The 26788-nt window shown below is 43.2% G+C and overlaps 1 protein-coding gene across 3 annotated transcripts in view; it reads left to right on the top strand.

The window, feature by feature from the left end:
- The window catches only part of ZFYVE28 (zinc finger FYVE-type containing 28), a 529419-nt gene that overhangs the window by 407022 nt on the left and 95609 nt on the right, over positions 1-26788 (top strand). For 2 of the 3 annotated variants that reach the window (XM_053704206.1, XM_053704207.1), the window contains exon 9: positions 25422-25526. The exons of the other annotated variant lie outside the window; for it this stretch is intronic. In XM_053704206.1, the coding sequence (XP_053560181.1) occupies positions 25422-25526 (105 nt within the window). The remainder of the gene's footprint in view (positions 1-25421; positions 25527-26788) is intronic. 3 annotated transcript variants of the gene reach the window in all.

Here is a 26788-nt window from a genome sequence, read left to right on the forward strand (position 1 = left end):
CACCAGAGTGAGATACTCTGTGATGGCTCAGAGCCATCATTAGCACTCAAAGGGTTAAAGGGACACTGAACCCAATTTTTTTTCTTTTGTGATTCAGATAGAGCATGCAATTTTAAGCAACTTTCTAATTTACTCCTATTATCAAATTTTCTTCATTCTCTTGGTATCTTTATTTGAAAAGCAAGAATGTAAGTTTAGATGTCGGCCCATTTTTAGTGAACAACCTGGGTTGTTCTTGCTGATTGGTGGATAAATTCACCCACCAATAAACAAGTGCTGTATCTGAATCACAAAAGAAAAAATTTGGGTTCAGTGTCCCTTTAAGTATGTTCTGTGCACCAGTACTTGCTCTGAATGCCTAAGGTGCTTGTATCATCTGGCAATGACTCAATTTGTTAATTACTGATATAATACTAAACCCCACTGGTGCTCTGGGCAGCTGCAGTAATTAAAATACTAGCACACTGAGAATATATAGCTATGCTTCACATGCACATGCAGATAAAATATTAACAGTAAAACACTGATAACGTTTGCTAGAAGCATTTTTGCCTATACATGTACAGTATATTGCAATTATGCTTCTATTCAAACATGTAACTCATCTATATGTATTTAAATTTTAATACCTATAATAAAATGAGATACCTCAGCTGTAACAAGGCTTTATTTATTTGTATTTCTTTATAACAAGGCTTTATTTATTTGTATTTCTTTATAACAAGGCTATATTTATTTGTATTTCTTTAATAAATAGGCTTTATTAAACAGCTTCCCAACTTCCATTATCAAATGGAGTAGCACTGATTACTAGGTGCTAGCAGAACACATTGTGTAAAGCCAATGATAAGAGGCATATATGTTCAGCCACCAATCAGCAGCTAGCTCCCAGTAGTGCATTATTTCTCCTGAGCATTCTTTGGTATGCTTTTCAACAAAGGATAACAAGTGAACTAAGCCGATTAGCTTACAGAAGTAAATTGGAAAGTTGCTTGACATTTATATGTTCTCTCTGAACCATAAAAGTTTTTTTTTTTTACTTTACTATATTTATTCCAATACTAAAAGGGATCTCTGTCAGGACTGCCGAATGGAATTTACATACTCTGACAATTAGTTTTAAGTAGTCCTGTCAGTCTCTTAGTTAGGGCTTGGATAAAAGTTAGAGTCCAGAGATGCACCAAGTTTCTTTCTGCGAAACCATCCCAACTCATATTAATAGCTCCTCAAGCAATCGGCGTTGTCGAACTTCGCTTCGCTGCCTGCTTTCTTCCCTCAAGTCCATGGCGGAGGCAATGCTACTATCCGTCACACTTGAAGGGCCATGTTCCTGTTCCATGACGTAGATTCCGGTAAGATTGTTTCATTTTACTTTATTCTTCAATGTACTGTAATGTGAATGTTTCCCGAGAGGCTACCACCTTGCGGGTCTAACTTATACATAAGGGTCTCCCGAGTCTCTTTTAGTATCTTGGAATCAAGGGTTTATATCTCCTGAGGGGGGTTATTGAACAGGGGGGGAGGGGGTTTATAATAGTTTGTTATGTGATTCAACCTGCTTATGTGTGATGTTTACTGGGCTCGTGGTTGGAACATTGAGGCTTTTGGTTGGGCGCACTTTTTTTGGACTATACGGTTCACCTTGTGTTCGGGCGTGGCTACGTTCCGTTTTTCCATTTCCACATTCCCGACCGAATGGCGAAGGAAATTTCTCTTGTAAGGTGTATCCAGTCCACGGGTTCATCCTTTACTTGTGGGATATTCTCCTTCCTAACAGGAAGTGGCAAAGAGAGCACACAGCAGAGCTGTCCATATAGCTCCCCCTCTAGCTCCACCCCCCAGTCATTCTCTTTGCCGGCTCTATGCAATAGGGTCCCTCTCGGAAGGGTAAAGTGAATGTGGTGTTAGATTTGTAGTTTTTGTTCTACAAGCAAAAGTTTGTTATTTTAAATGGTACCGGTTTGTACTATTTACTCTCCTGCAGAAAAGAGATGAAGATTTCTGCAGGGAGGAAAATGATTTTAGCATGTTGTAACTAAAATCCACTGCTGTTCCCACAAAAGACTGAGGAGTACCAGAAAACTTCAGTTGGGGGGAACGGTTTGCAGGTTAGGCTGCAATAAGGTATGTTTAGTCATTTATTTCTAGACTAGACTGTGATAATGCTAGAAAAGGACTGATGAGATCCCCATGAGAGAAGGGTAAGCTTTATTCAGAGACTAAGTATGGAGTTACAAGCTTACAGAACAGGGCTAATTTAGGCTGGTTGACACTATTTTATGGTTTTTACTAATAAATATAGTTTTTTGACACTTTGAGGTTCCTTTGGGTTTCTTTCAGGGGTTGCTACCCACATGGCTATTATTATAACACTTAGGAGTGTTTCTTTAGGCCTCACAACACCGGAGTTAGGTGGGAGGGGCCTAATTTCGCACCTCAGATGCGCAGTTAGACTGACTAGATCTTCAGGCTGTTTCACATGGAGGGTCCTGCTGCAGTTTGAGGGCCTATAAGAAGCTTTTTCCCCATAAGGGCAGGTAGGGCCACAGCAGAGCTGTGGCAAGGTGCTGAAATCGTTTTAACCGGTTGTTAGCTTGCTATTGATCCGGTTTGGGCATTAAGGGGTTAATCGTTTTTCTTGCTAGTTGTGCAATCTTACCAATGCTTTAGGTACATACTGTGAAAATTTCGAAAAGTTTGCTGCATTTTTCACTGTTTTGGAAAATTGTGTGCCTTTTTTATCTCTTAAAGGCACAGTAACGTTTTTTTGCAAAGTGTGTTTTTACTTGATTAAAGTGTTTTCTAAGCCTGTTTGTCTACTAGTCTGTTAAACATGTCTGACACTAAGGAAAATCCTTGTTCAATGTGTTTAGAAGCCATGGTGGAACCCCCTCTCAGAATGTGTCCCACTTGTACTGATATGTCTATACATTTTAAAGAACAGATTGTTGCACTTAAAAATGTGGCCCAAGATGATTCTCAGACAGAAGTTAATGAGGTTAGCCCGTTAACCTCTCCCCAAGTGTCACAACCAGTTACGCCCGCTCAAGCGACGCCTAGCACCTCTAGTGCGTCTCTTTTACCTTGCAAGACTTGGCAGCAGTTATGGATAATACCCTCTCAGTGTTTTTATCTAAACTGCCTGTGTTACCTGCAAAGCGTGATAGCTCTGTTTTAAGAACAGATTCTGAGCATTCTGACGCTTTAGTAGCCGTATCCGATATACACTCACAACGCTCTGAAATGGGGGCGAGGGATGTGCCGTCTGAGGGAGAAATTTCCGATTCGGGAAAGGTTGCTCCTCAGACAGACTCAGATACATTGGCATTTAAATTTAAACTAGAACACCTCCGCTTATTGCTCAGGGAGGTACTAGTTACTCTGGATGACTGCGACCCTTTGGTGGTTCCAGAGAAATTGTGTATTATGGACAAGTACCTAGAAGTGCCTGTTTACACTGATGTGTTCCCGGTCCCTAAGAGGATTGCGGATATAGTAACTAGGGAGTGGGATAGACCAGGTATTCTGTTTGTTCCCCCTCCTGTTTTTAAGAAAATGTTCCCCATATCTGACACCACGCGGAACTCGTGGCAGACGGTCCCTAAGCTGGAGGGGGCTGTTTCATCACTTGCTAAACGCACAACCATACCAATTGAGGACAGTTGTGCCTTTAAAGACCCTATGGATAAAAAATTAGAGGGTTTACTTAAGAAAATTTTTGTTCAACAAGGTTTTCTTCTCCAACCTATAGCGTGCATTGTTCCTGTAACTACTGCAGCTGCTTTCTGGTTCGAGGCGCTGGAAGATGCGCTCCAGACGGAGACCTCATATGAGGACATTATGGACAGAATTAAGGCTCTTAAGCTGGCTAATTCTTTTATCACAGATGCCGCTTTCCAACTAGCTAAGTTAGCGGCAAAGAATTCAGGTTTCGCCATTCTGCCGCGCAGGGCGCTATGGCTGAAGTCCTAGTCGGCTGATGTGTCGTCAAAATCCAAACTACTGAACATCCCTTTCAAAGGAAAGACCCTTTTCGGGCCTGAATTGAAAGAGATTATCTCAGAAATCACTGGGGGAAAAGGCCATGCTCTCCCTCAGGACAAGTCCTTTAAGACAAAGAACAAACAAAATAATTTTTGTTCCTTTCGAAATTTCAGGAGCGGTCTCGCTTCATCCTCCCCTGCTGCAAAGCAAGAGGGTAACACTTCACAACCCAGGGCAGCCTGGAAACCTTACCAGGGCTGGAACAAGGGTAAACAGGCCAAGAAGCCTGCAGCTGCCTCCAAGACAGCATGAAGGGGTAGCCCCCGATCCGGGACCGGATCTAGTGGGGGGCAGACTCTCTCTCTTCGCTCAGGCCTGGGCAAGAGACGTACACGATCCCTGGGCCTTAGAGATTGTATCCCAGGGATATCTTCTAGAATTCAAGGACTCCCCTCCAAGGGGAAGGTTCCACATTTTTCGTTTGTCTACAGACCAGATAAAGAAAGAGGCGTTCTTACGCTCTGTAGAAGACCTACATACAATGGGAGTGATCCACCCAGTTCCAATTGTGGAACAAGGGCTGGGTTTTTACTCAAACCTGTTTGTGGTTCCCAAAAAAGAAGGAACTTTCAGACCAATCCTGGATCTCAAAATTCTAAACAAATTCCTCAGAGTCCCGTCATTAAAGATGGAGACCATTCGGACAATCTTACCAATGATCCAGGAGGGTCAATATATGACTACCGTGGATCTACAGGATGCGTATCTGCACATTCCTATCCACAAAGATCATCACCAGTTTCTCAGGTTCGCCTTTCTGGACAAGCATTATCAGTTTGTGGCTCTTCCTTTCGGGTTGGCCACTGCTCCCAGAATTTTCACAAAGGTGCTAGGGTCCCTCCTGGCGGTTCTAAGACCGCGGGGCATAGCAGTGGCGCCTTACCTAGACGACATCTTAATTCAGGCGTCGACTTTCCAAAGAGCGAAGTCTCACACAGAGATTGTATTGGCCTTTCTGAGGTTTCACGGGTGGAAGGTGAACATCAAAAAGAGTTCTCTCTCCCCCTTCACAAGAGTTCCATTCCTAGGAACCCTAATATACTCGGTAGAAATGAAAATATTTCTGGCGGAGGTCAGAAAGTTAAAACTCTTAACTACTTGCCGAGCTCTTCATTCCATTCCTCGGCTGTCTGTAGCTCAGTGCATGGAGACAATCGGACTAATGGTAGCGGCAATGGACATAGTCCCTTTTGCATGGATACACCTCAGATCACTGCAACTATGCATGCTCAAACAGTGGAATGGGGATTATGCAGATTTGTCTCCTCAAATACAGTTGGACCAGGAGACCAGAGATTCTCTTCTCTGGTGGTTGTCTCAGAATCACCTGTCTCAGGGAATGTGTTTCCGCAGACCAGAGTGGATCATCGTAACGACCGACGCCAGTATATTGGGCTGGGGTGCAGTCTGGGACTCCCTGAAAGCTCAGGGCTTATGGTCTCGGGAAGAAGCTCTTCTCCCGATAAACATTCTGGAACTGAGGGCGATATTCAACGCTCTTCAGGCATGGCCTCAGCTAGCTGCGGCCAAATTCATCAGATTTCAGTCGGACAACATCACGACTGTAGCTTACATCAACCATCAAGGGGGAACAAGGAGTCCCCTAGCAATGATGGAAGTAACCAAAATAATCAGGTGGGCGGAGGATCACTCTTGCCACCTCTCAGCAATTCACATCCCAGGAGTAGACAACTGGGAGGCGGATTTTCTAAGTCGTCAGACTTTTCATCCGGGGGAGTGGGAACTCCACCCGGAGGTATTTGCCCAGCTGACTCAGCTATGGGACACTCCAGAATTGGATCTGATGGCGTCCCGTCAGAATGCCAAACTTCCTCTTTATGGGTCCAGGTCCCGGGATCCCCAGGCGGTGTTGATAGATGCTCTAGCAGCGCCTTGGTCCTTCAATCTGGCCTATGTGTTTCCACCGTTTCCTCTCCTTCCTCGTCTGGTTGCCAGAATCAAGCAGGAGAGGGCTTCGGTGATTCTAATAGTGCCTGCGTGGCCACGCAGGACCTGGTATGCAGACCTAGTGGACATGTCATCCGTTCCACCATGGACTCTGCCAATGAGGCAGGACCTTCTACTTCAAGGTCCTTTCAAACATCCAAATCTAATTTCTCTGCGTCTGACTGCTTGGAGATTGAACGCCTAATTCTATCTAAGCGTGGTTTCTCTGAGTCGGTTATCGATACCCTGATTCAGGCTAGAAAGCCTGTCACCAGGAAAATCTACCATAAGATTTGGTGAAAATATCTTTGTTGGTGCGAATCCAAGGGTTACTCATGGAGTAAGATTAGGATTCCCTGGATATTGTCTTTTCTCCAAGATGGATTGGAGAAAGGATTGTCAGCTAGTTCCTTAAAGGGACAGATATCTGCTTTGTCTATTCTTTTACACAAACGTCTGGCGGCGGTACCAGACGTTCAAGCGTTTACTCAGGCTTTAGTCAGAATCAAGCCTGTTTATAGACCTGTGGCTCCGCCATGGAGTCTGAATTTAGTCCTTTCAGTTCTGCAAGGGGTTCCGTTTGAACCTTTACATTCCATAGATATTAAGCTTTTATCTTGGAAAGTTTTGTTTTTGGTAGCTATCTCTTCTGCTCGATGAGTTTCAGAGTTATCTGCTTTACAGTGTGACTCACCTTACTTGGTGTTCCATGCAGATAAGGTAGTTTTGCGTACCAAACCCGGTTTTCTTCCTAAGGTTGTGTCTAATAAGAATATTAACCAGGAAATTGTTGTTCCTTCTCTGTGTCCTAATCCTTCTTCGAAGAAGGAACGTTTGTTACACAATCTTGATGTGGTTCGTGCTTTAAAGTTCTATTTACAAGCAACTAAGGATTTCAGACAAACAACTTTATTGTTTGTTATCTATTCTGGTAAGAGGAGAGGTCAGAAGGCGACTGCTACCTCTCTTTCCTTTTGGCTGAAAAGCATCATCCGTCTGGCCTATGAGACTGCTGGCCAGCAGCCTCCTGAAACAATTACTGCTCATTCTACCAGAGCAGTGGCTTCCACATTGGCTTTTAAAAATGAGGCTTCTGTTGAACAGATTTGTAAGGCAGCGACTTGGTCTTCGCTGCTTACTTTTTCCAAATTTTCCAAATTCGATACTTTTGCTTCTTCGGAGGGTATTTTTGCGAGAAAGGTTTTACAAGCAGTGGTGCCTTCCGTTTAAGGTACCTGTCTTGTTCCCTCCCTTCATCCGTGTCCTAAAGCTTTGGTATTGGTATCCCACAAGTAAAGGATGAACCCGTGGACTGGATACACCTTACAAGAGAAAACAGAATTTATACTTACCTGATAAATTACTTTCTCTTGTGGTGTATCCAGTCCACGGCCCGCCCTGGCTATTAGTCAGCTAGATTTTTAGTTTAAACTACAGTCACCACTGCACCCTATGGCTTCTCCTTTTTCTTCCTAACCTTCGGTCGAATGACTGGGGGGTGGAGCTAGAGGGGGAGCTATATGGACAGCTCTGCTGTGTGCTCTCTTTGCCACTTCCTGTTAGGAAGGAGAATATCCCACAAGTAAAGGATGAACCCGTGGACTGGATACACCACAAGAGAAAGTAATTTATCAGGTAAGCATAAATTCTCTTTTTCTAGTCCGCAGGGGTCTGGTCATAGGAGGTGGTGAGGCCCCACCCATTGGGGGTGTCAGGTGCCGTTTTAGTTTTTACTTCTTTAGTCCATATTTAAATATCCTCTATCCAGTTAAGGAGGATTCTAATGCTGAGACTATGTTCATTTCAGATTTAGTTACAGAGGATTCTGATTCTGAGATTATTTTGATTTCAGATTCTGTGTCCAGTGATGAATCCGGAGTGGCATCAACCAGTTTTGTTCCGGATGCCATTTCAGAGCGCCTGGTTCCTCCTGCTCAGGGAATCAAGGGACTGCTGAGCCATCCGCCTCTGGGGGTCTTCCGAGAGGCGAGTTCCCTACCAAATCATACTTCTGCACATGTGGGTAAGCCAGTTTATGGTTCCTCCATGCAGGGTGGCGTGTTCCCCCTGGAGGTTGCAGCACGTTTTTGCTTCCACATAATGTTGGCGATTGTTTGTCTGCAGTGTCCTGACGTTTATTTGAGAATGTGCTCGTGCCCTAATGTCCCGGGCCTTCCGCCTTGGGGAGGGCCTCTACAGTTCCCCGCAGGTGTAACTGTCCTTGAGTGTTGTGCCTTTCGTTACAGGATTGCGTGCCTTCGCGTATTGCTCAGACATGTTTTTCAGTTATTGAATGACCCTATCGTTACCAGATACAGGGATTTTCAGTCTGATAATTCGAATGGTGCACCTCATTAGAAATGTGGGGATGAAGTAATCTCCTGATTGTCATTTGTTTGAGATCTTTCCCAGTTTTGAAAGATAGGGCTCCGTTTGGCTGGTCCTGCGGGTAGGCCTGTGTCTTTTTGGGCGGTAACCTCCGGGTTGCCTTATATTTTATTTATATCCGATAGGATGTCTTTTATTTGTTTTTGTTTCCTTCGGGAACCTTCTGGGATTGATATTCTTTCTTACTTCTTCGGAAGTTATTTTGGACATGTTAGTCCTATGTTAAAAATGTCTGTTTTCAGTTTTTTCCTCTATGAGGGAGAATTTATGCAGCTTACCGGTAGGACCCTAGGTGCAGGCTGGTCCTGTCGGGTTTGTTCGGTCTTGCGGCTGTTCAGACACATGGCGCTGTTCTGCTTGGCTGGTTCGGTAGAAGCGCAGAGTGCTTAGGTTATCATTGTTTTTCATGTTCAACTAAGCGTTCGAGAGGACCTGGGGGTCCAAGAGGTGGGACGGATTGTTTCAGTCCTTACAGCCTTCAGTCATAGGTGGCCGGGCAGGGGAGTTTTCTGCTGCGTCACTCTGACATCTGATTTCATCAGAACTTAGAGTTTTTCCACCCATGTGGTGGAGGGTTGGAGGGCTTAATTCCCCTTACCGCAGTTGAGCGGTTTGGCCTTCATTTTTAGGCCTCTGGATTTGTCTTTTTGTGCTTGATCCAACAGCTTGTACAGGATAGCTGTCTAGCATACGGAAGGTTTGCAGTTTGAAACCAGTTGCAACTTTTGACACCTTGCGGGTGTACGCGTAAGCTGTTTGTAGTAGATCTAGATGCAGCTCTTATTCTTTGACGTGTGCTGTCTGTCTGAGTTATGAGACCCTTGGTTCTTCTTCCATTGTCTCCAGGTGAGTTGGATCTCCTTTTAGGGATCTGTGTTTTCAGGTGATGGTTGTTCCCTGCGGGGACTTTGTTTAGCTCGGGGTTTTCCGGAGCTGGGTAGGCTTAGTGCCTTTCTCTTCTTTGTGTCGTCTGCTTGTGCGGAGGTGCTAGGGAGACTAGTCCTGCTAGTAGAATTTTTTTTTACCTCGAGGTTTCCCTTGGTTGTCCAGAGGCTCTGAGAAGTATCTTCGTACGACTTCTAGCCTTGCTCCTTGGAGCGTTGGACTTAGCTAGGGGTGGTTCCTTCCTTTGGTCAGGGCTTTCGAGTTCTTCTCGCTATCCGGTTTCTCTGGATATGCATCCATACCCTTGTGTCTGGCTTTTTGGCCAGTTGGGGTGTTTAGTTCTAGGGTAAGGTTTGCCTGAACTATTAGGTGCCCGGACCTGTTTTTCTCCCTGAGACTTCCTGTTGCTGCAGCTTCACTTGGCCTTTTTCCTGACCCAGTCTTGGGTGGTTTTGGAATCTTGGATCTCAGGGCTGGTCAGGGTGTTCAACGGTAGTGGGAACTGGAGCTATGTCCTTGCTCCATCTACCTAACCTGGGCATGGTTGGCCAGGATTTCTGAGTATTTTTTAGGTGCCCGGACCTGTTTTTCTCCCTGAGACTTCCTGTTGCTGCAGCTTCACTTGGGCTTTTTCCTGACCCAGTCTTGGGTAGTTTTGGAATCTTGGATCTCAGGGCTGGTCGGGGTGTTCCACGGTAGTGGGAACTGGAGCTATGTCCTTGCTCCATCTACCTAACCTGGGCATGGTTGGCCAGGATTTCGGAGTATTTTTTACTCTTTGCCACGGAGTGACCCATGTCATCTGATGGTTATCCTTGTGGCTTGAGCTTCAAGGGTATTTGGTTCATACCCAGCTGCTGGTGTTGGATGTCCAATCTCTTGTGCACCTTAGGGTTGCAATCCCCTGGTCAGCTTGCTAGTGTTCCTGTGGATTCCCTGCAGGCAAATGGGTTGGCTGTGCCTCTGTTTGGCAAGCTACTTGTAGGGGGGTCCTTTTCTAGGACATCTGTGTTGGGATTTTCTCTTCCCATTAGCCGGTGACTTCGGGCCTTCTGGCATCATCCCTTTTCTTTAGGGGATATTCTCCTACCTATGGAGATAGAGTCCTTGCTTGGGGCTTCTCCTGGATGGGAGGTGGAAGGGTGGGATTGGTTCCCCCTGGGGTCTTACTGGCTCCAAGCAGACTTGTTGGGCCTTTCTTTTGACAGATCCTTAAGTCTATGACCTTTTTGTCTGTTTTCAGAGTCGGGTTGTACTTGTACTCTGTGGGGATCGCTGTGCTATCCTTACGCTCATTCCTGTACCTGTTTCGGGATTCTTTTGTTCCCCTGTTTTGGATCCCTGAGGCTTGGTTGGTCCAGGTGGCTGTGGGTCTGCAGGTCAGGATGGCCAAGCGGTCTATGGAGCTGCGTTCGGTCGCGGTCTTCTCTGGATGTGTGAGCTTTGTTAAATCTTTCCTGTTAGCTTAGTCTGCTAGGGTATAGATTTTCCTTTCAACTGGCTCCATTGATTTCAGAAGAGAGTTTACTCTTCATTCGGGTTTAGAGGGTATACTCTCCTTCTCGGGGGCCTCGATTGAGGCTTTGTGTTCCCCTTTCTCCAACATAGGTGTGTCCGGTCCACGGCGTCATCCTTACTTGTGGGATATTCTCTTCCCCAACAGGAAATGGCAAAGAGCCCAGCAAAGCTGGTCACATGATCCCTCCTAGGCTCCGCCTTCCCCAGTCATTCTCTTTGCCGTTGTACAGGCAACATCTCCACGGAGATGGCTTAGAGTTTTTTGGTGTTTAACTGTAGTTTTTATTATTCAATCAAGAGTTTGTTATTTTAAAATAGTGCTGGTATGTACTATTTACTCTGAAACAGAAAGGTGATGAAGATTTCTGTTTGTAAGAGGAAAATGATTTTAGCAACCGTTACTAAAATCGATGGCTGTTTCCACACAGGACTGTTGAGAGGAATTAACTTCAGTTGGGGGAAACAGTGAGCAGACTTTTGCTGCTTGAGGTATGACACATTTCTAACAAGACGATGTAATGCTGGAAGCTGTCATTTTCCCTATGGGATCCGGTAAGCCATTTTTATTACATAAGAAAAAAAAGGGCTTCACAAGGGCTTTTAAGACTGTAGACATTTTCTGGGCTAAAACGATTGATATGTAAAGCATATTTTAATACTTCATAGCTTTGAGGAATTATTTTATTCTTGGGAATTATATAAAATAACCGGCAGGCACTGTATTGGACACCTTATTCTCTAGGGGCTTTCCCTAATCATAGGCAGAGCCTCATTTTCGCGCCTCTATTGCGCACTTGTTTTTGGGAAGCATGACATGCAGATGCATGTGTGCGGAGCTCTGATACATAGAAAAGACTTTCTGAAGGCGTCATTTGGTATCGTATTCCCCTTTGGGCTTGGTTGGGTCTCAGCAAAGCAGATACCAGGGACTGTAAAGGGGTTAAATATAAAAACGGCTCCGGTTCCGTTATTTTAAGAGTTAAAGCTTTCAAATTTGGTGTGCAATACTTTTAAGGCTTTAAGACATTGTGGTGAAATTTTGGTGAATTTTGAACAATTCCTTCATACTTTTTCACATTTGCAGTAATAAAGTGTGTTCAGTTTAAAATTTAAAGTGACAGTAACGGTTTTATTTTAAAACGTTTTTTGTACTTTGTTATCAAGTTTATGCCTGTTTAACATGTCTGAACTACCAGATAGACTGTGTTCTGTATGTGGGGAAGCCAAGGTTCCTTCTCATTTAAATAGATGTGATTTATGTGACACAAAATTTAGAGAAAATGATGCCCAAGATGATTCCTCAAGTGAGGGGAGTAAGCATGGTACTGCATCATCCCCTCCTTCGTCTACACCAGTCTTGCCCACACAGGAGGCCCCTAGTACATCTAGTGCGCCAATACTCCTTACTATGCAACAATTAACGGCTGTAATGGATAATTCTATCAAAAACATTTTAGCCAAAATGCCCACTTATCAGCGAAAGCGCGACTGCTCTGTTTTAGAAAATACTGAAGAGCATGAGGACGCTGATGATATTGGTTCTGAAGTGCCCCTACACCAATCTGAGGGGGCCAGGGAGGTTTTGTCTGAGGGAGAAATTTCAGATTCAGGGAAAATTTCTCAACAAGCTGAACCTGATGTGATTACATTCAAATTTAAATTGGAACATCTCCGCGCCCTGCTTAAGGAGGTGTTATCTACTCTGGATGATTGTGAGAATTTGGTCATTCCAGAGAAATTATGTAAAATGGACAAGTTCCTAGAGGTCCCGGGGCCCCCCGAAGCTTTTCCTATACCCAAGCGGGTGGCGGACATTGTAAACAAAGAATGGGAAAGGCCCGGCATACCTTTCGTACCTCCCCCTATATTTAAGAAATTGTTTCCTATGGTCGACCCCAGAAAGGACTTATGGCAGACAGTCCCCAAGGTCGAGGGGGCGGTTTCTACTCTAAACAAACGCACCACTATACCCATAGAAGATAGTTGTGCTTTCAAAGATCCTATGGATAAAAAATTAGAGATTTTGCTTAAAAAGATGTTTGTTCAGCAAGGTTACCTTCTACAACCAATTTCATGCATTGTTCCTGTCACTACAGCAGCGTGTTTCTGGTTCGATGAACTAGAAAAGGCGCTCAATAAAGATTCTTCTTATGAGGAGATTTTGGACAGAATTCATGCTCTCAAATTGGCTAACTCTTTCACCCTAGACGCCACTTTGCAATTGGCTAGATTAGCGGCGAAAAATTCTGGGTTTGCTATTGTGGCGCGCAGAGCGCTTTGGCTAAAATCTTGGTCAGCGGATGCGTCTTCCAAGAACAAATTGCTTAACATTCCTTTCAAGGGGAAAACGCTGTTTGGCCCTGACTTGAAAGAGATTATTTCTGATATCACTGGGGGCAAGGGCCACGCCCTTCCTCAGGATAGGTCTTTCAAGGCCAAAAATAAACCTAATTTTCGTCCCTTTCGCAGAAACGGACCAGCCCCAAGTGCTACGTCCTCTAAGCAAGAGGGTAATACTTCTCAAGCCAAGCCAGCCTGGAGGCCAATGCAAGGCTGGAACAAAGGTAAGCAGGCCAAGAAACCTGCCACTGCTACCAAGACAGCATGAGATGTTGGCCCCCGATCCGGGACCGGATCTGGTGGGGGGCAGACTCTCTCTCTTCGCTCAGGCTTGGGCAAGAGATGTTCTGGATCCTTGGGCGCTAGAAATAGTCTCCCAAGGTTATCTTCTGGAATTCAAGGGGCTTCCCCCAAGGGGGAGGTTCCACAGGTCTCAATTGTCTTCAGACCACATAAAAAAACAGGCATTCTTACATTGTGTAGAAGACCTGTTAAAAATGGGAGTGATTCATCCTGTTCCATTAGGAGAACAAGGGATGGGGTTCTACTCCAATCTGTTCGTAGTTCCCAAAAAAGAGGGAACATTCAGACCAATCTTACATCTCAAGATCCTAAACAAGTTTCTCAAGGTTCCATCGTTCAAAATGGAAACCATTCGAACAATTCTTCCTTCCATCCAGGAAGGTCAATTCATGACCACGGTGGATTTAAAGGATGCGTATCTACATATTCCTATCCACAAGGAACATCATCGGTTCCTAAGGTTCGCATTTCTGGACAAGCATTACCAGTTTGTGGCACTTCCGTTCGGATTAGCCACTGCTCCAAGAATTTTCACAAAGGTACTAGGGTCCCTTCTAGCGGTGCTAAGACCAAGGGGCATTGCAGTAGTACCTTATTTGGACGACATTCTGATTCAAGCGTCGTCCCTTCCACAAGCAGAGGCTCACACGGACATTGTCCTGGCCTTTCTCAGATCTCACGGGTGGAAAGTGTACGTAGAAAAAAGTTCTCTATCTCCGTCAACAAGGGTTCCCTTCTTGGGAACAATAATAGACTCCTTAGAAATGAGGATTTTTCTGACAGAGGCCAGAAAATCAAAACTTCTAAACTCTTGTCAAATACTTCATTCTGTTCCTCTTCCTTCCATAGCGCAGTGCATGGAAGTAATAGGTTTGATGGTAGCGGCAATGGACATAGTTCCTTTTGCGCGAATTCATCTAAGACCATTACAACTGTGCATGCTCAGTCAGTGGAATGGGGATTATACAGACTTGTCTCCGACGATACAAGTAGATCAGAGGACCAGAGATTCACTCCGTTGGTGGCTGTCCCTGGACAACCTGTCACAGGGGATGAGCTTCCGCAGACCAGAGTGGGTCATTGTCACGACCGACGCCAGTCTGGTGGGCTGGGGCGCGGTCTGGGGACCCCTGAAAGCTCAGGGTCTTTGGTCTCGGGAAGAATCTCTTCTCCCGATAAATATTCTGGAACTGAGAGCGATATTCAATGCTCTCAAGGCTTGGCCTCAGCTAGCAAAGGCCAAATTCATACGGTTTCAATCAGACAACATGACGACTGTTGCGTACATCAACCATCAGGGGGGAACAAGGAGTTCCCTGGCGATGGAAGAAGTGACCAAAATCATTCAATGGGCGGAGACTCACTCCTGCCACTTGTCTGCAATCCACATCCCAGGAGTGGAAAATTGGGAAGCGGATTTTCTGAGTCGTCAGACATTTCATCCGGGGGAGTGGGAACTCCATCCGGAAATCTTTGCCCAAATTACTCAGTTGTGGGGCATTCCAGACATGGATCTGATGGCCTCTCGTCAGAACTTCAAAGTTCCTTGCTACGGGTCCAGATCCAGGGATCCCAAGGCGACTCTAGTAGATGCACTAGTAGCACCTTGGACCTTCAAACTAGCTTATGTATTCCCGCCGTTTCCTCTCATCCCCAGGCTGGTAGCCAGGATCAATCAGGAGAGGGCATCGGTGATCTTGATAGCTCCTGCGTGGCCACGCAGGACTTGGTATGCAGACCTGGTGAATATGTCATCGGCTCCACCATGGAAGCTACCTTTGAGACGGGACCTTCTTGTTCAAGGTCCGTTCGCACATCCGAATCTGGTCTCACTCCAACTGACTGCTTGGAGATTGAACGCTTGATCTTATCAAAGCGAGGGTTCTCAGATTCTGTCATTGATACTCTTGTTCAGGCCAGAAAGCCTGTAACTAGAAAAATCTACCACAAAATATGGAAAAAATATATCTGTTGGTGTGAATCTAAAGGATTCCCTTGGGACAAGATAAAAATTCCTAGGATTCTATCCTTTCTTCAAGAAGGTTTGGAGAAAGGATTATCTGCAAGTTCCTTGAAGGGACAGATTTCTGCCTTGTCTGTGTTACTTCACAAAAAGCTGGCAGCTGTGCCAGATGTTCAAGCCTTTGTTCAGGCTCTGGTTAGAATCAAGCCTGTTTACAAACCTTTGACTCCTCCTTGGAGTCTCAATTTAGTTCTTTCAGTTCTTCAGGGGGTTCCGTTTGAACCCTTACATTCCGTTGATATTAAGTTATTATCTTGGAAAGTTTTGTTTTTGGTTGCAATTTCTTCTGCTAGAAGAGTTTCAGAATTATCTGCTCTGCAGTGTTCTCCTCCTTATCTGGTGTTCCATGCAGATAAGGTGGTTTTGCGTACTAAACCTGGTTTTCTTCCGAAAGTTGTTTCTAGCAAAAACATTAACCAGGAGATAGTCGTGCCTTCTTTGTGTCCGAATCCAGTTTCAAAGAAGGAACGTTTGTTGCACAACTTGGACGTAGTTCGTGCTCTAAAATTCTATTTAGATGCTACAAAGGATTTTAGACAAACATCTTCCTTGTTTGTTGTTTATTCTGGTAAAAGGAGAGGTCAAAAAGCAACTTCTACCTCTCTCTCTTTTTGGCTTAAAAGCATCATCAGATTGGCTTACGAGACTGCCGGACGGCAGCCTCCTGAAAGAATCACAGCTCATTCCACTAGGGCTGTGGCTTCCACATGGGCCTTCAAGAACGAGGCTTCTGTTGATCAGATATGTAAGGCAGCGACTTGGTCTTCACTGCACACTTTTACTAAATTTTACAAATTTGATACTTTTGCTTCTTCTGAGGCTATTTTTGGGAGAAAGGTTTTGCAAGCCGTGGTGCCTTCCATCTAGGTGACCTGATTTGCTCCCTCCCCTTCATCCGTGTCCTAAAGCTTTGGTATTGGTTCCCACAAGTAAGGATGACGCCGTGGACCGGACACACCTATGTTGGAGAAAACAGAATTTATGTTTACCTGATAAATTACTTTCTCCAACGGTGTGTCCGGCCCCACGGCCCGCCCTGGTTTTTTAATCAGGTCTGATAATTTATTTTCTTTAACTACAGTCACCACGGTATCATATGATTTCTCCTATGCAAATATTCCTCCTTTACGTCGGTCGAATGACTGGGGAAGGCGGAGCCTAGGAGGGATCATGTGACCAGCTTTGCTGGGCTCTTTGCCATTTCCTGTTGGGGAAGAGAATATCCCACAAGTAAGGATGACGCCGTGGACCGGACACACCGTTGGAGAAAGTAATTTATCAGGTAAACATAAATTCTGTTTTTTAGGGGCCTGTGCGTAGGTCCGGCGACTTAAGTTTTTCTGGAGCGTGCCCTCTGTCCGGGGTTGCTTTTGCGGTCTGTTTCTTGCTTGACTGCTTCTTCTTCCTCGCAAGTATCCTCTGTGTCGTCCTGTTATGGACTCTGTGTTCTTAAACTTGGGGTTTCTCACCTGAGTGTATTACACACTTTTTCATGGTCGAATGCCTTGGTATTCTTGACACTGGGAGGACTTTTCGCTTGGTATAGGCGTGGCCTACTTTCCCTGTTTGGGCCCCCTTGGGTCTCTGTGAGCTGGGCTCACTCGTGGAGGTGTTCTTTTTTGTATTAGGGAACCTTTCAGTTTCCTTGGTTCTCCTTTGCCTTGTTCTTTTGGGGGTTTCGGCTGGTGTCTTCATTTGTGGAGATGGGCGGTGGAGGACTGTTTGTTGGGCGACGGTGTCTCTTGGAGGACTGTTGGCTCAGTCGAGTCCGTTTGCGGTCTCTAGTTTGACTTTTGGACTAACTGCGAGTCAGTGACATTGGGGCTTTTCCTCTTAAAGTTTTCTCGACTTCGGACGAAGCTGGGTTTTTTATCGGGTAGAGGTTCAGCCTTGGTGCCCTTAGTATGAGCCGCCTATTGTACCCTCCTGTGTCCTCTATAGCTTGGGTATTGTTTTCCAAAAGTAATGAATGCAGCTGTGGACTCTTTCCATTTAAGAAGAAAAACATAAATTATGCTTACCAGATAATTTCCTTTTCTTCTAATGGAAAGAGTCCACAGCTCCCACCCGTAATTTTATGTGGGGCGTCCTTATTATTCTTCTGGCACCTTTCACTCTGATATTTTTTCTAGTGTACCTTGTTCCTCGGCAGAATGACTGGGGGACGAGGGGAGTGGGAGGAGTATTTAAGCATTTGGCTGGGTTGTCTTTGCCTCCTCCTGGTGGCCAGGTTCTTATTTACCAAAAGTAATGAATGCAGCTGTGGACTCTTTCCATCAGAAGAAAAAGAAATTATCAGGTAAGCATAATTTATGTTTTTATCCCTTTAAGACATTTGTACTGCATCCTTACATACTGACTATATTAATTGTGAGGATCCTCATAGAACAGACCGGAATGTGTGTCCTCTGGTTGTCAGGATTCCTTTCCTGTGTTAATCATTTTCCCTTCTGTACGCTGCATCTCACCTATGGTCCAGATCACATATTTTTTGCTGCATATGTAGGTGATATTTTTTATAGTTTGATGCAAAATTAATGGTTTTTATCTTCTGTGCACGTATATCCTTGCATGTTTAAAGTATCTCAATATTTAACTCAATTTATTAGCATGTGTTTCACTTGGCTTTGCCACTTCATAATGAAAGGGGACATGCAATAATTTGTTTAGTATAATTTCCCCCTAGCAGTTATTTTTTTGTTTCTTCTTTGTTTTATGATACAGAAAGGTAGAGATCCTGAATCTCTGCAGCAGTGCAGGAAATCACAAAGGAAGATAAAATGCCCATAGAACTATTTTATTTTATAACTTGTATGGCCAACTTGTGTTTTAGAGAGATATAATGTAAGCTTTCTATTGTATCTTCTCATGATAATCATTATATTAACATGAAAGGTCTTTTTTCTGGCTTCCAGGTGGTCTTGAATTCCATTTTGCTATCAAGGCTAACTGTGAATTTGCCTTTATTCATTTATTATTGTGTTCATATTTAAAAGTATGGGTCTTTTTTTCTGTCTTAAGATAATTTTGGTTGTTGTCATGATATCCAGACTGCTGAGCAAACTAATCAGGTGGGTCAGTGCCTAAAAAGTTTTGGGTATCAGATACATCTTGCTTTAAATATCTTATACTACTTTAAATACTTTGGAGGATAATTTTGGAGTGGTTTCTCAAGTTTTCTTTCACACAAAATTATTTCCAAGACTTTGTTAACAATGTTCATTTCCTCGTTAAGAGATTATATGAGTTGATGATAGCAAATCTAGAGACTATGTCCTTTTCCAGTATAAAGGTAAATGTCTTGGTATACTGAGGTCACAATTATGAGTTTTCCTTCCTAAGATAGGGAGAGTCCACGGCTTCATTCCTTACTGTTGGGAAAATACAACACCTGGCCACCAGGAGAAAGCAAATACACCCCAGCCAAAGGCTTAAATATCCATCCCACTTCCTCATTACCCCAGTCATTCTTTGCCTTTAGTCACGTTAGGAGGTGGCAGAGAAGTATCAAGATTCGGAGAGTTCTGAAAAAGGGTATCTGCCCTTCGAGATAGGACTAGAGTTTTAAGTAGTCATGTCAACCTCTCAGTGAGAGTATTGATGAAAGTTAGAGTCTGGAGATGCAGGGAAGGTTTTTCTGCAAAAAACACCCAGACTACTGCTAACAGCTCCTAAGCAATCAGTGTTGACGAGTTTCACTACCTGCTTTCACTCAAATCCATGTTAGGGGCGCTGCTATAAGACTGTCACACTTGAGAGGCTGTGTTCTGTTCCACAGAATGGATCCTGGAGGTAAGATCATTTAAATTTTTACACATAAAACGCTATAACAGGGTCACAGTATGTCTCCTTTATACCTTGATAGGATCCAGGTTTAATATCCTCTGAAGGGGGTTTATTGAACAATTTAGATTAATTAATCAGTGTACTAATTATTTACATGCTGTTTTGTGTGATTTTTTTTCCTGGGCTGATAGACTCTGTGTTTTTGGCTGGAACAAAAAGGTTTCACTTTTAAGTTTTACTTTCGTTTTTGAAAGTGTTGCACAGTTCTTATTACTTGCTGTACTTGTAATAACAAGGGGAGTACTGTCTTGCACTCCATGTGACCGGGTGGGGTCTATGTTAATTTCCTCCATTCTGGCTGAGACTTGAACCTGAGGAGAGCGTTTCCTCTGTTAACTATCTAGGTCTAGGAGGTGGTGAGTGCCCCAGCCATTGGGAGTATAAAGGTGCAGTTTTCTATAATAAAAAAAAAAAAAAAGTTTTTATTTTTGTCCTTCTGTGGGTATAACCTGAGCTATGGCGGACTCTTACATGTTAGAAGGTACTCCTGGTGTACTAAACCATACCTGCTTATATTGTAAGGAGGCCATGGTTTTCCCACCCATTCAATTATGTTCCACATGCCTTAACACCGTTATAAAGTCTAAGAAGGGAGACAAGCCTGATATGGCTCTATGTCCCTCTGAGCCGTCTACATCTCAGGACTAGGGCGTCCCGTGAGATTACTTACCCTTGCTACATTATCCACTCCACATGCAGTTCCCCGTAGCACATCTAATCCTCCATCCGGAGGGGACCTTCTTCCTGCGGACTTTGCAGCGTAGTTACAAACGGTGGTGTCTGTGGCCCTCAGTGCATTACCTCGCTCTAACAAATGCAAGAGAAAGGTTAAACATAGCCCTCTTGACCCGAAGTCATCTAAATATTTATCGTATTTAGCTATTATGTTGGAGTTGTCCGATGATGAGTTAACCTCTGTAGCTTCAGAGGGGGAACTTTCTGGGTTGCAGTCCTTAGCGTCTACGCCTCCTACTGCGGAGGAACCGTCCTTTAGATTTAAAATTGAGCACTTGCTTTTTTTTTATTAAAGGAGGTTTTGTCTACGTTAGAGGTTCCAGAGGCAGTGCTGCCTGAAGAACATATGATACCTAAATTAGACAGCGTTTACGAAGACAGGAAAGTTCCTTTGACTTTTCCTGTGCCGGTTAAGATGAGAAAGAATGGGAAAGAATTGGTTCTTCCTTTTCCCCCTCGTCTACTTTTAAAAAGTTGTTCCCGGTCCTGGACTTTCAACTGGATTTGTGGGGCTCCATTCCTAAGGTGGATGGTGCTATCTCTACGCTTGCTAAACGTACTACTATACCTCTTGAGGATATTTCTTCGTTCAGAGAGCCGATGGATAAGAAAATGGAAACCTTTCTGAGAAAGATGTCTCAACATACGGGATTTTTGTTTCAACTGGCGGCTGCAGTTGCCGCGGTTGCCGGAGCGGCTACCTACTAGTGCGACTCTTTGTCAGAACTCATTGAGGTGGCGTCTCCCCTCGAGGACATTCAAGAAAGAATTAAATCTCTGAGAATTGCTAATTATTTTATCTGTGATGCGAACATGCAAATTATTCACCTAAATGCAAAGGCCTCTGGTTTTGCGGTCCTAGCCTGCCGCTCTGGTTTAAGTCTTGGTCTGCGGATATGACTTCTAAGTCCAGACTCCTTTTTCTTCCCTTCAAGGAAAAGATTTTATTTGGTCCAGCCCTGGACTCCATTATTTCTACGGTTACTGGAGGCAAGGGTACCTTCCTACCACAAGATAAGAAGAACAAGTCTAAGGGACAATCTTCTAATTTTCGTTCCTTTCGTTCTGACAAATCCCAAAGACAACAATCCTCCTCCAAGCCCGAGCAACCCAAGAGTACTTGGAAGCTGGCTCAGTCCTCCAAGCAGAATAAGAACCCCATTGAAAAAAAAACGGCATGAAGGGACAGCACCCGATCCGGGATCGGATCGTGTAGGGGGGAACACTATCTCTTTTTTCAGACGCCTGGTTCAAGGACGTACAGGAGGTGGTATCTCAGTGATACAAGATAGGCTTCAAATCTCATCCGCCAAGGGGCAGATTCCTTCTCTCGAATCTGTCTACCAGACCAGAAAAGAGGGATGCCTTTCTATGGTGCGTTCGGGATCTATCCTCCTTAGGATTTGTTGTCCCGGTGCCTATCGAAGAAAGAGGTTTGGGGTTTTATTCAAAACTTTTTGTGGTCCCAAAGAAGGAGGGAACTTTCCTCCCAATTCTGGACCTAAAGTGCTTAAACAAATTTCTCAGTATCCCTTCCTTCAATATGGAGATAAGGTCCATCCTTCCTTTAATTCAGGAAGGCCAGTTTATGATCACTATAGATCTGAAAGACGCTAACCTTCATGTTCCAATCCACAGGGAACACTTTCAGTTTCTGAGGTTTGCTTTTCTGGACCAGCACTTCCAGTTCATAGCTCTTCCGTTTTGGCCTAGCTACTGCTCCAAGGATCTTTACAAAGGTTCTGGGGGCTCTTCTAGCCATTGCCAGAACTCAGGGTATTGCAGTAGCCCCATACTTGGACGATATTCTGGCGCTAGCACCATCCTTTCGTCTTGCGGAAGAATTCTTGGAGTCCCTTCTCAGTCTTCTTCAATCACATGGATGGAAGATAAACTTGGAAAAGAGTTCTCTTATCCCAAGTACCAGGGTGAAATTCCTGGGTACTATAATAGACTCCATATCCATGAGGCTATTTCTAACAGACCAGAGACATTGCAAGCCAAGTTCGTCATGTCTTGCCCTTCGGACCTCTGTGGCTCAGCGTATGGAGGTGATTGGTCCCATGGTGTCCTGCATGGACATCATTCCTTTTGCCAGGTTCCGTCTCAGACCTTTACAACTGTGCATGCTGAGGCAGTGGAAAGGCGATCATTCAGATCTGTCTCAACAGATTGTTTTAGACAGATGGTCGAGAAAATCGCTTTCTTGGTGGCTCTGTCCAGATCATCTGTCCCGAGGGACATGTTTCTTAAGACCATCCTGGGAGATTGTGACTACGGACGCAAGCCTATTCCGATGGGGAGCCGTTTTGGGTGCCTGGAAGGCACAGGGGTTTTAGACTCGGGAGGAGTCCTCCCTCCCTCTACACAGTCTATCAGCCCAGGCAATCTTCAAGGCCTTGAAGGCTTGGCCACTTCTGGGTTCGTCCCAGTTTATCAGATTCTAATCAGACAATATAATCTCAGTGGCTTACATCAACCATCAGGGGGGAACGAGAAGTTACTTGACGATGAAGGAAGTATCTCAGATTCTGTAGTGGGCGGAGGCCAACAGCTGTTCGCTGTCGCTATTATTTATTTTATTCTTCTGGCACCATTTATACCCTAATGTTTCTCCTACTTTTCCTTGTTCCCTCGGCAGAATGACTTCGGTAATGAGGAAGTGGGAGGGATATTTAAGCCTTTAGCTGGGGTATCTTTGCCTCCTTCTGGTGGCCAGGTGTTGTATTTTCCCAACAGTAAGAAATGAAGCCGTGGACTCTCCCTATCCGGAAGGAAAGGAGTTTATCTGGTAAGCATAAATTATGTTTTTTCTCCAGTGAATTTGTTTTTTTACTTAACTCCTAGGGGCGTAAAGCTAAGCACCATGTAGTATCAATATTATTGCTTCAAATATGAATACGTTTATCATAAGTATACATTTAGTTTTAATCCTTTTTCTATAAAATTTTCATTCCATACATCGGTGTAGATTATTTAGTAATAAATTATTTAGAATGTGAAACATTTATATCATTTTGAGAAACAGACTTGGGGATTTAATATATACAGTATAATACTTATTTAACCCCTTAATGACAACTGACGTACCAGGTACGTCATGCATTAACAATCAGTTAATGACAATAGACGTACCTGGTACGTCAGTTGTCTAACAGAGTGCTGGAAGCGATCACAATCGCTTCCAGCAGCTCTGAGGGTATTGCAGTGATGCCTCCATATGGAGGCATCCTGCAATACCCCTTTGCAAGCCTCCGATGCAGAGAGAGCCACTCTGTGGCCCTCTCTGCACCGGAGCGTCGTTGGTGGGTGGGAGCAAGGCAGGGAGGTGGGTGGGCGGCCTGCCAAGGGCCTGTGATTTGGAGGGGGGCGGGATCGGAGGCCGGATCGGATGCGGCAGTGTCCGGGGGCGCGCACGGCCGCGCGGGCGCGTGCACGTGGGCGGCGGGCGGGCGCGTGCACGGGGCGGGAGCGGGTGGGAACTGCTACACTACAGAAAACTGGATTATAATTCAATAAACGATCGGGGGGGGGGGGGGGTTGGGGAAGGGGGGGGGGGGTTAGGGTGGGTTGGGGGGGGAAGCTACACTACAGAAAATGGGGAAAAAAAAACAAAAGCACATTTTTTTTAAGAAACTGGGTACTGGCAGACAGCTGCCAGTACCCAAGATGGTGCCCATTAAGTTAGAGGGGGAGGGTTAGAGAAGTGTTTGATGGGGGATCTGTGAGTTTGGGGGCTAAGGGGGGATTCTATACAGCAGCATATGTAAATATGCTATAAAAAAAAATATATACCTTTTTATCTTAGTACTGGCAGACTTTCTGCCAGTACTTAAGATGGCGGGAACATTTGTGGGGTGGGGGAGGGAATATAGCTGTTTGGGAGGGATCAGGGGGTCTGATGTTTCAGGTGGGAGGCTGATCTCTACACTAAAGCTAAAATTAACCCTGCAAGCTCCCCACAAGCTACCTAATTAACCCCTTTACTGCCAGCCATAATACAAGTGTGATGCGCAGCAGAATTTAGTGGCCTTCTAATTACCAAAAATCAACGCCAAACCCATATATGTCTGCTATTTCTGAACAAAGGGGATGCCAGAGAAGCATTTACAACCATTTTTGCCATAATTGCACAAGCTGTTTGTAAACAATTTCAGTGAGAAACCGAAAGTTTGTGAAAAAGTGAACGATTTTTTGTATTTGATCGCATTTGGCGGTGAAATGGTGGCATGAAATATACCAAAATGGGCCTAGATCAATACTTTGGGATGTCTTCTAAAAAAAATATATATACATGTCAAGGGATATTCAGAGATTCCTGAAAGATATCAGTGTCCCAATGTAACTAGCAGTAATTTTGAAAAAAAGTAGTTTGGAAATAGCAAAGTGTTACTTGTATTTATGGCCCTATAACTTGCAAAAAAAGTAAATAACATGTAAACATTGGGTATTTCTAAACTCAGGACAAAATTTAGAAACTATTTAGCATGGGTGTTTTTTGGTGGTTGCAGATGTGTAAAAGATTTTGGGGCTAAAAGTTAAAAAAAAGTGTTTTTTTTCCATTTTTTCCTCATATTTTATATATTTTTTATAGTAAATTATAAGATATGATGAAAATAATGGTATCTTTAGAAAGTCCATTTAATGGCGAGAAAAACGGTATATAATATGTGTGGGTACAGTAAATGAGTAAGAGGAAAATTACAGCTAAACACAAACACCGCAGAAATGTAAAAATAGCCATTGTCATTAAGGGTAAGAAAATTGAAAAATGGTCCGGTCATTAAGGGGTTAAAGGGACATAAACCCAAAATGTTTACAATTTACTTCTATTATCAAATGTTCTTTGTTTTCTTGTTATCCTTTGTTGAAAAGCAGGAAGGTAAGCTCAGGAGTGTAGACGTGTCTACAGCACTATATGGCAGCAGTTTTGCAACAATGTTCTACATTAGCAAGAGCACAAGATGACAGCACGATTTCCTGTCATGTAGTGCTCCAGACATGTGCTCGTTACCTATCTAAATATCTCTACTTCTACAAAGAATAACGAGAGAACAAAACACATTTGATAATAGAAATAAATGGGAAACTTTTCTAAAATTATATTCTCTATCTGAATCATGAAACAAAATGTTTGGGTTTCATGTCCCATTTAATATGGTGATTTTTATTTAAACAAATTGTCATTTGAAAATGCTGTGGCCTTCAGAATTAGTTAAAAAATAAACAAGATGATACATTTAACATCCGCGCTTTGTATGAGCTGAGCCTTGATTTAACGGGATTGGTAAAAGCGAAAACAGAAAAACCTTCAATGACAAAAGTAAATGTTCTGTGTTTGTCATGTTTTTTTGTTGTCATTCCTAATTGTTTTGTTACCACTTGTTTTCAGTTCTCAGGATGGCTTGCTCGATTCTCCGCTCAACTCCATCTCCAGCAGTGACTATGAGAGTGTTTCTGTCACTACATGTAGTCTCTCCAGCATATACACTCAGAGGTAATAATGGTGTCTCCCATACAGAGCACTCACTGATGGGATTTGTTATTTGATGAGAAGCACTGATGTGACAGGAACACTTCTTCCTTTTGTCCCATCTACATTTTATTTATTTGTCTATCTCTTTATTTATTTACAAGTATCCACATTTCCATTCTCTTTAATACAGGTACAAATCCCCAAATCTGGAATTCCAAAATCCAAAATTTATTCTGAAATCCAAACTTTTTAATTAATATTTAAAAAATAAATAAATAAATAAATAATATAAATGGACTATTTTCCCCGCCTGTAAGTAACAATCTGCTATGCCTGTGTCTAGTTTGTTTTATGTCTTCTAAAATGCAAACAACAATGGTTTGTATTTATTTAAAGAAACAAATATTACCTTTCTGATTACTGCACTGTACTTTCTGAGTGTGCTACGTATACAAAAGTAATAGAAATTGTATAAAACTACCTTTAGGTTACTTACATGTGTAAGTTGTATTATGATATGTAAATATGCCTAAATGACATGAGATATTGTTGTTTTACATTTGGTTCTATCCCCGCTCCAAACTATCCCATTTTAAAGATGCAAATATTCCAAAATCCAAACTATTCCGAAATCCAAATCTTTTCCAGTCCCAATCAGTTTGGATAAAGGGTTTTCTACCTGTATATTGAAATAGTTGTCATATTTTTTTCTTCATTTTATTTGTCCATTTGTCATAAATATGAGAAAACACCTTTGGTTGCACTTACTGGAACTTTTAAATCAACTTTTTTTATTATGTAAAATGTATAATACCCCTTATATAAAATAATACCTTATATATAATACCCCTTATATAACATAATACCTTATATATAATACCCCTTATACAATACCTTATATAATATAATATACCTTATATAATACCTCTTATATAGTATAATACCCCTTATATAATACCTTATATATAATACCCCTTATGTAATATAATACCCATTCTTTAGACACATAGAATATCAGAAAGTGAAACCTTAAAGGGCAATAATGGTAAAAAAAAATTTTATTTTAACTAGGTAGCTAGTAAATAGTTAATAACTATTTACTAACTGTTCTACCAAGTTAAAATAAATACAAACTTACCTGTAAAATAAAAATAAAACCTAAGATAGCTACAATGTAACTATTAGTTATATTGTTGCTAGCTTAGGGTTTATTTTACAGGTAAGTATTTAGTCTTAAATAGGAATTATTTAGGTAATAATAGTAGGTTTTATTTAGATTTATT

The sequence above is a fragment of the Bombina bombina genome, chromosome 2 (genome assembly GCF_027579735.1).
Source record: "Bombina bombina isolate aBomBom1 chromosome 2, aBomBom1.pri, whole genome shotgun sequence".
Taxonomy (NCBI): domain Eukaryota; kingdom Metazoa; phylum Chordata; class Amphibia; order Anura; family Bombinatoridae; genus Bombina; species Bombina bombina.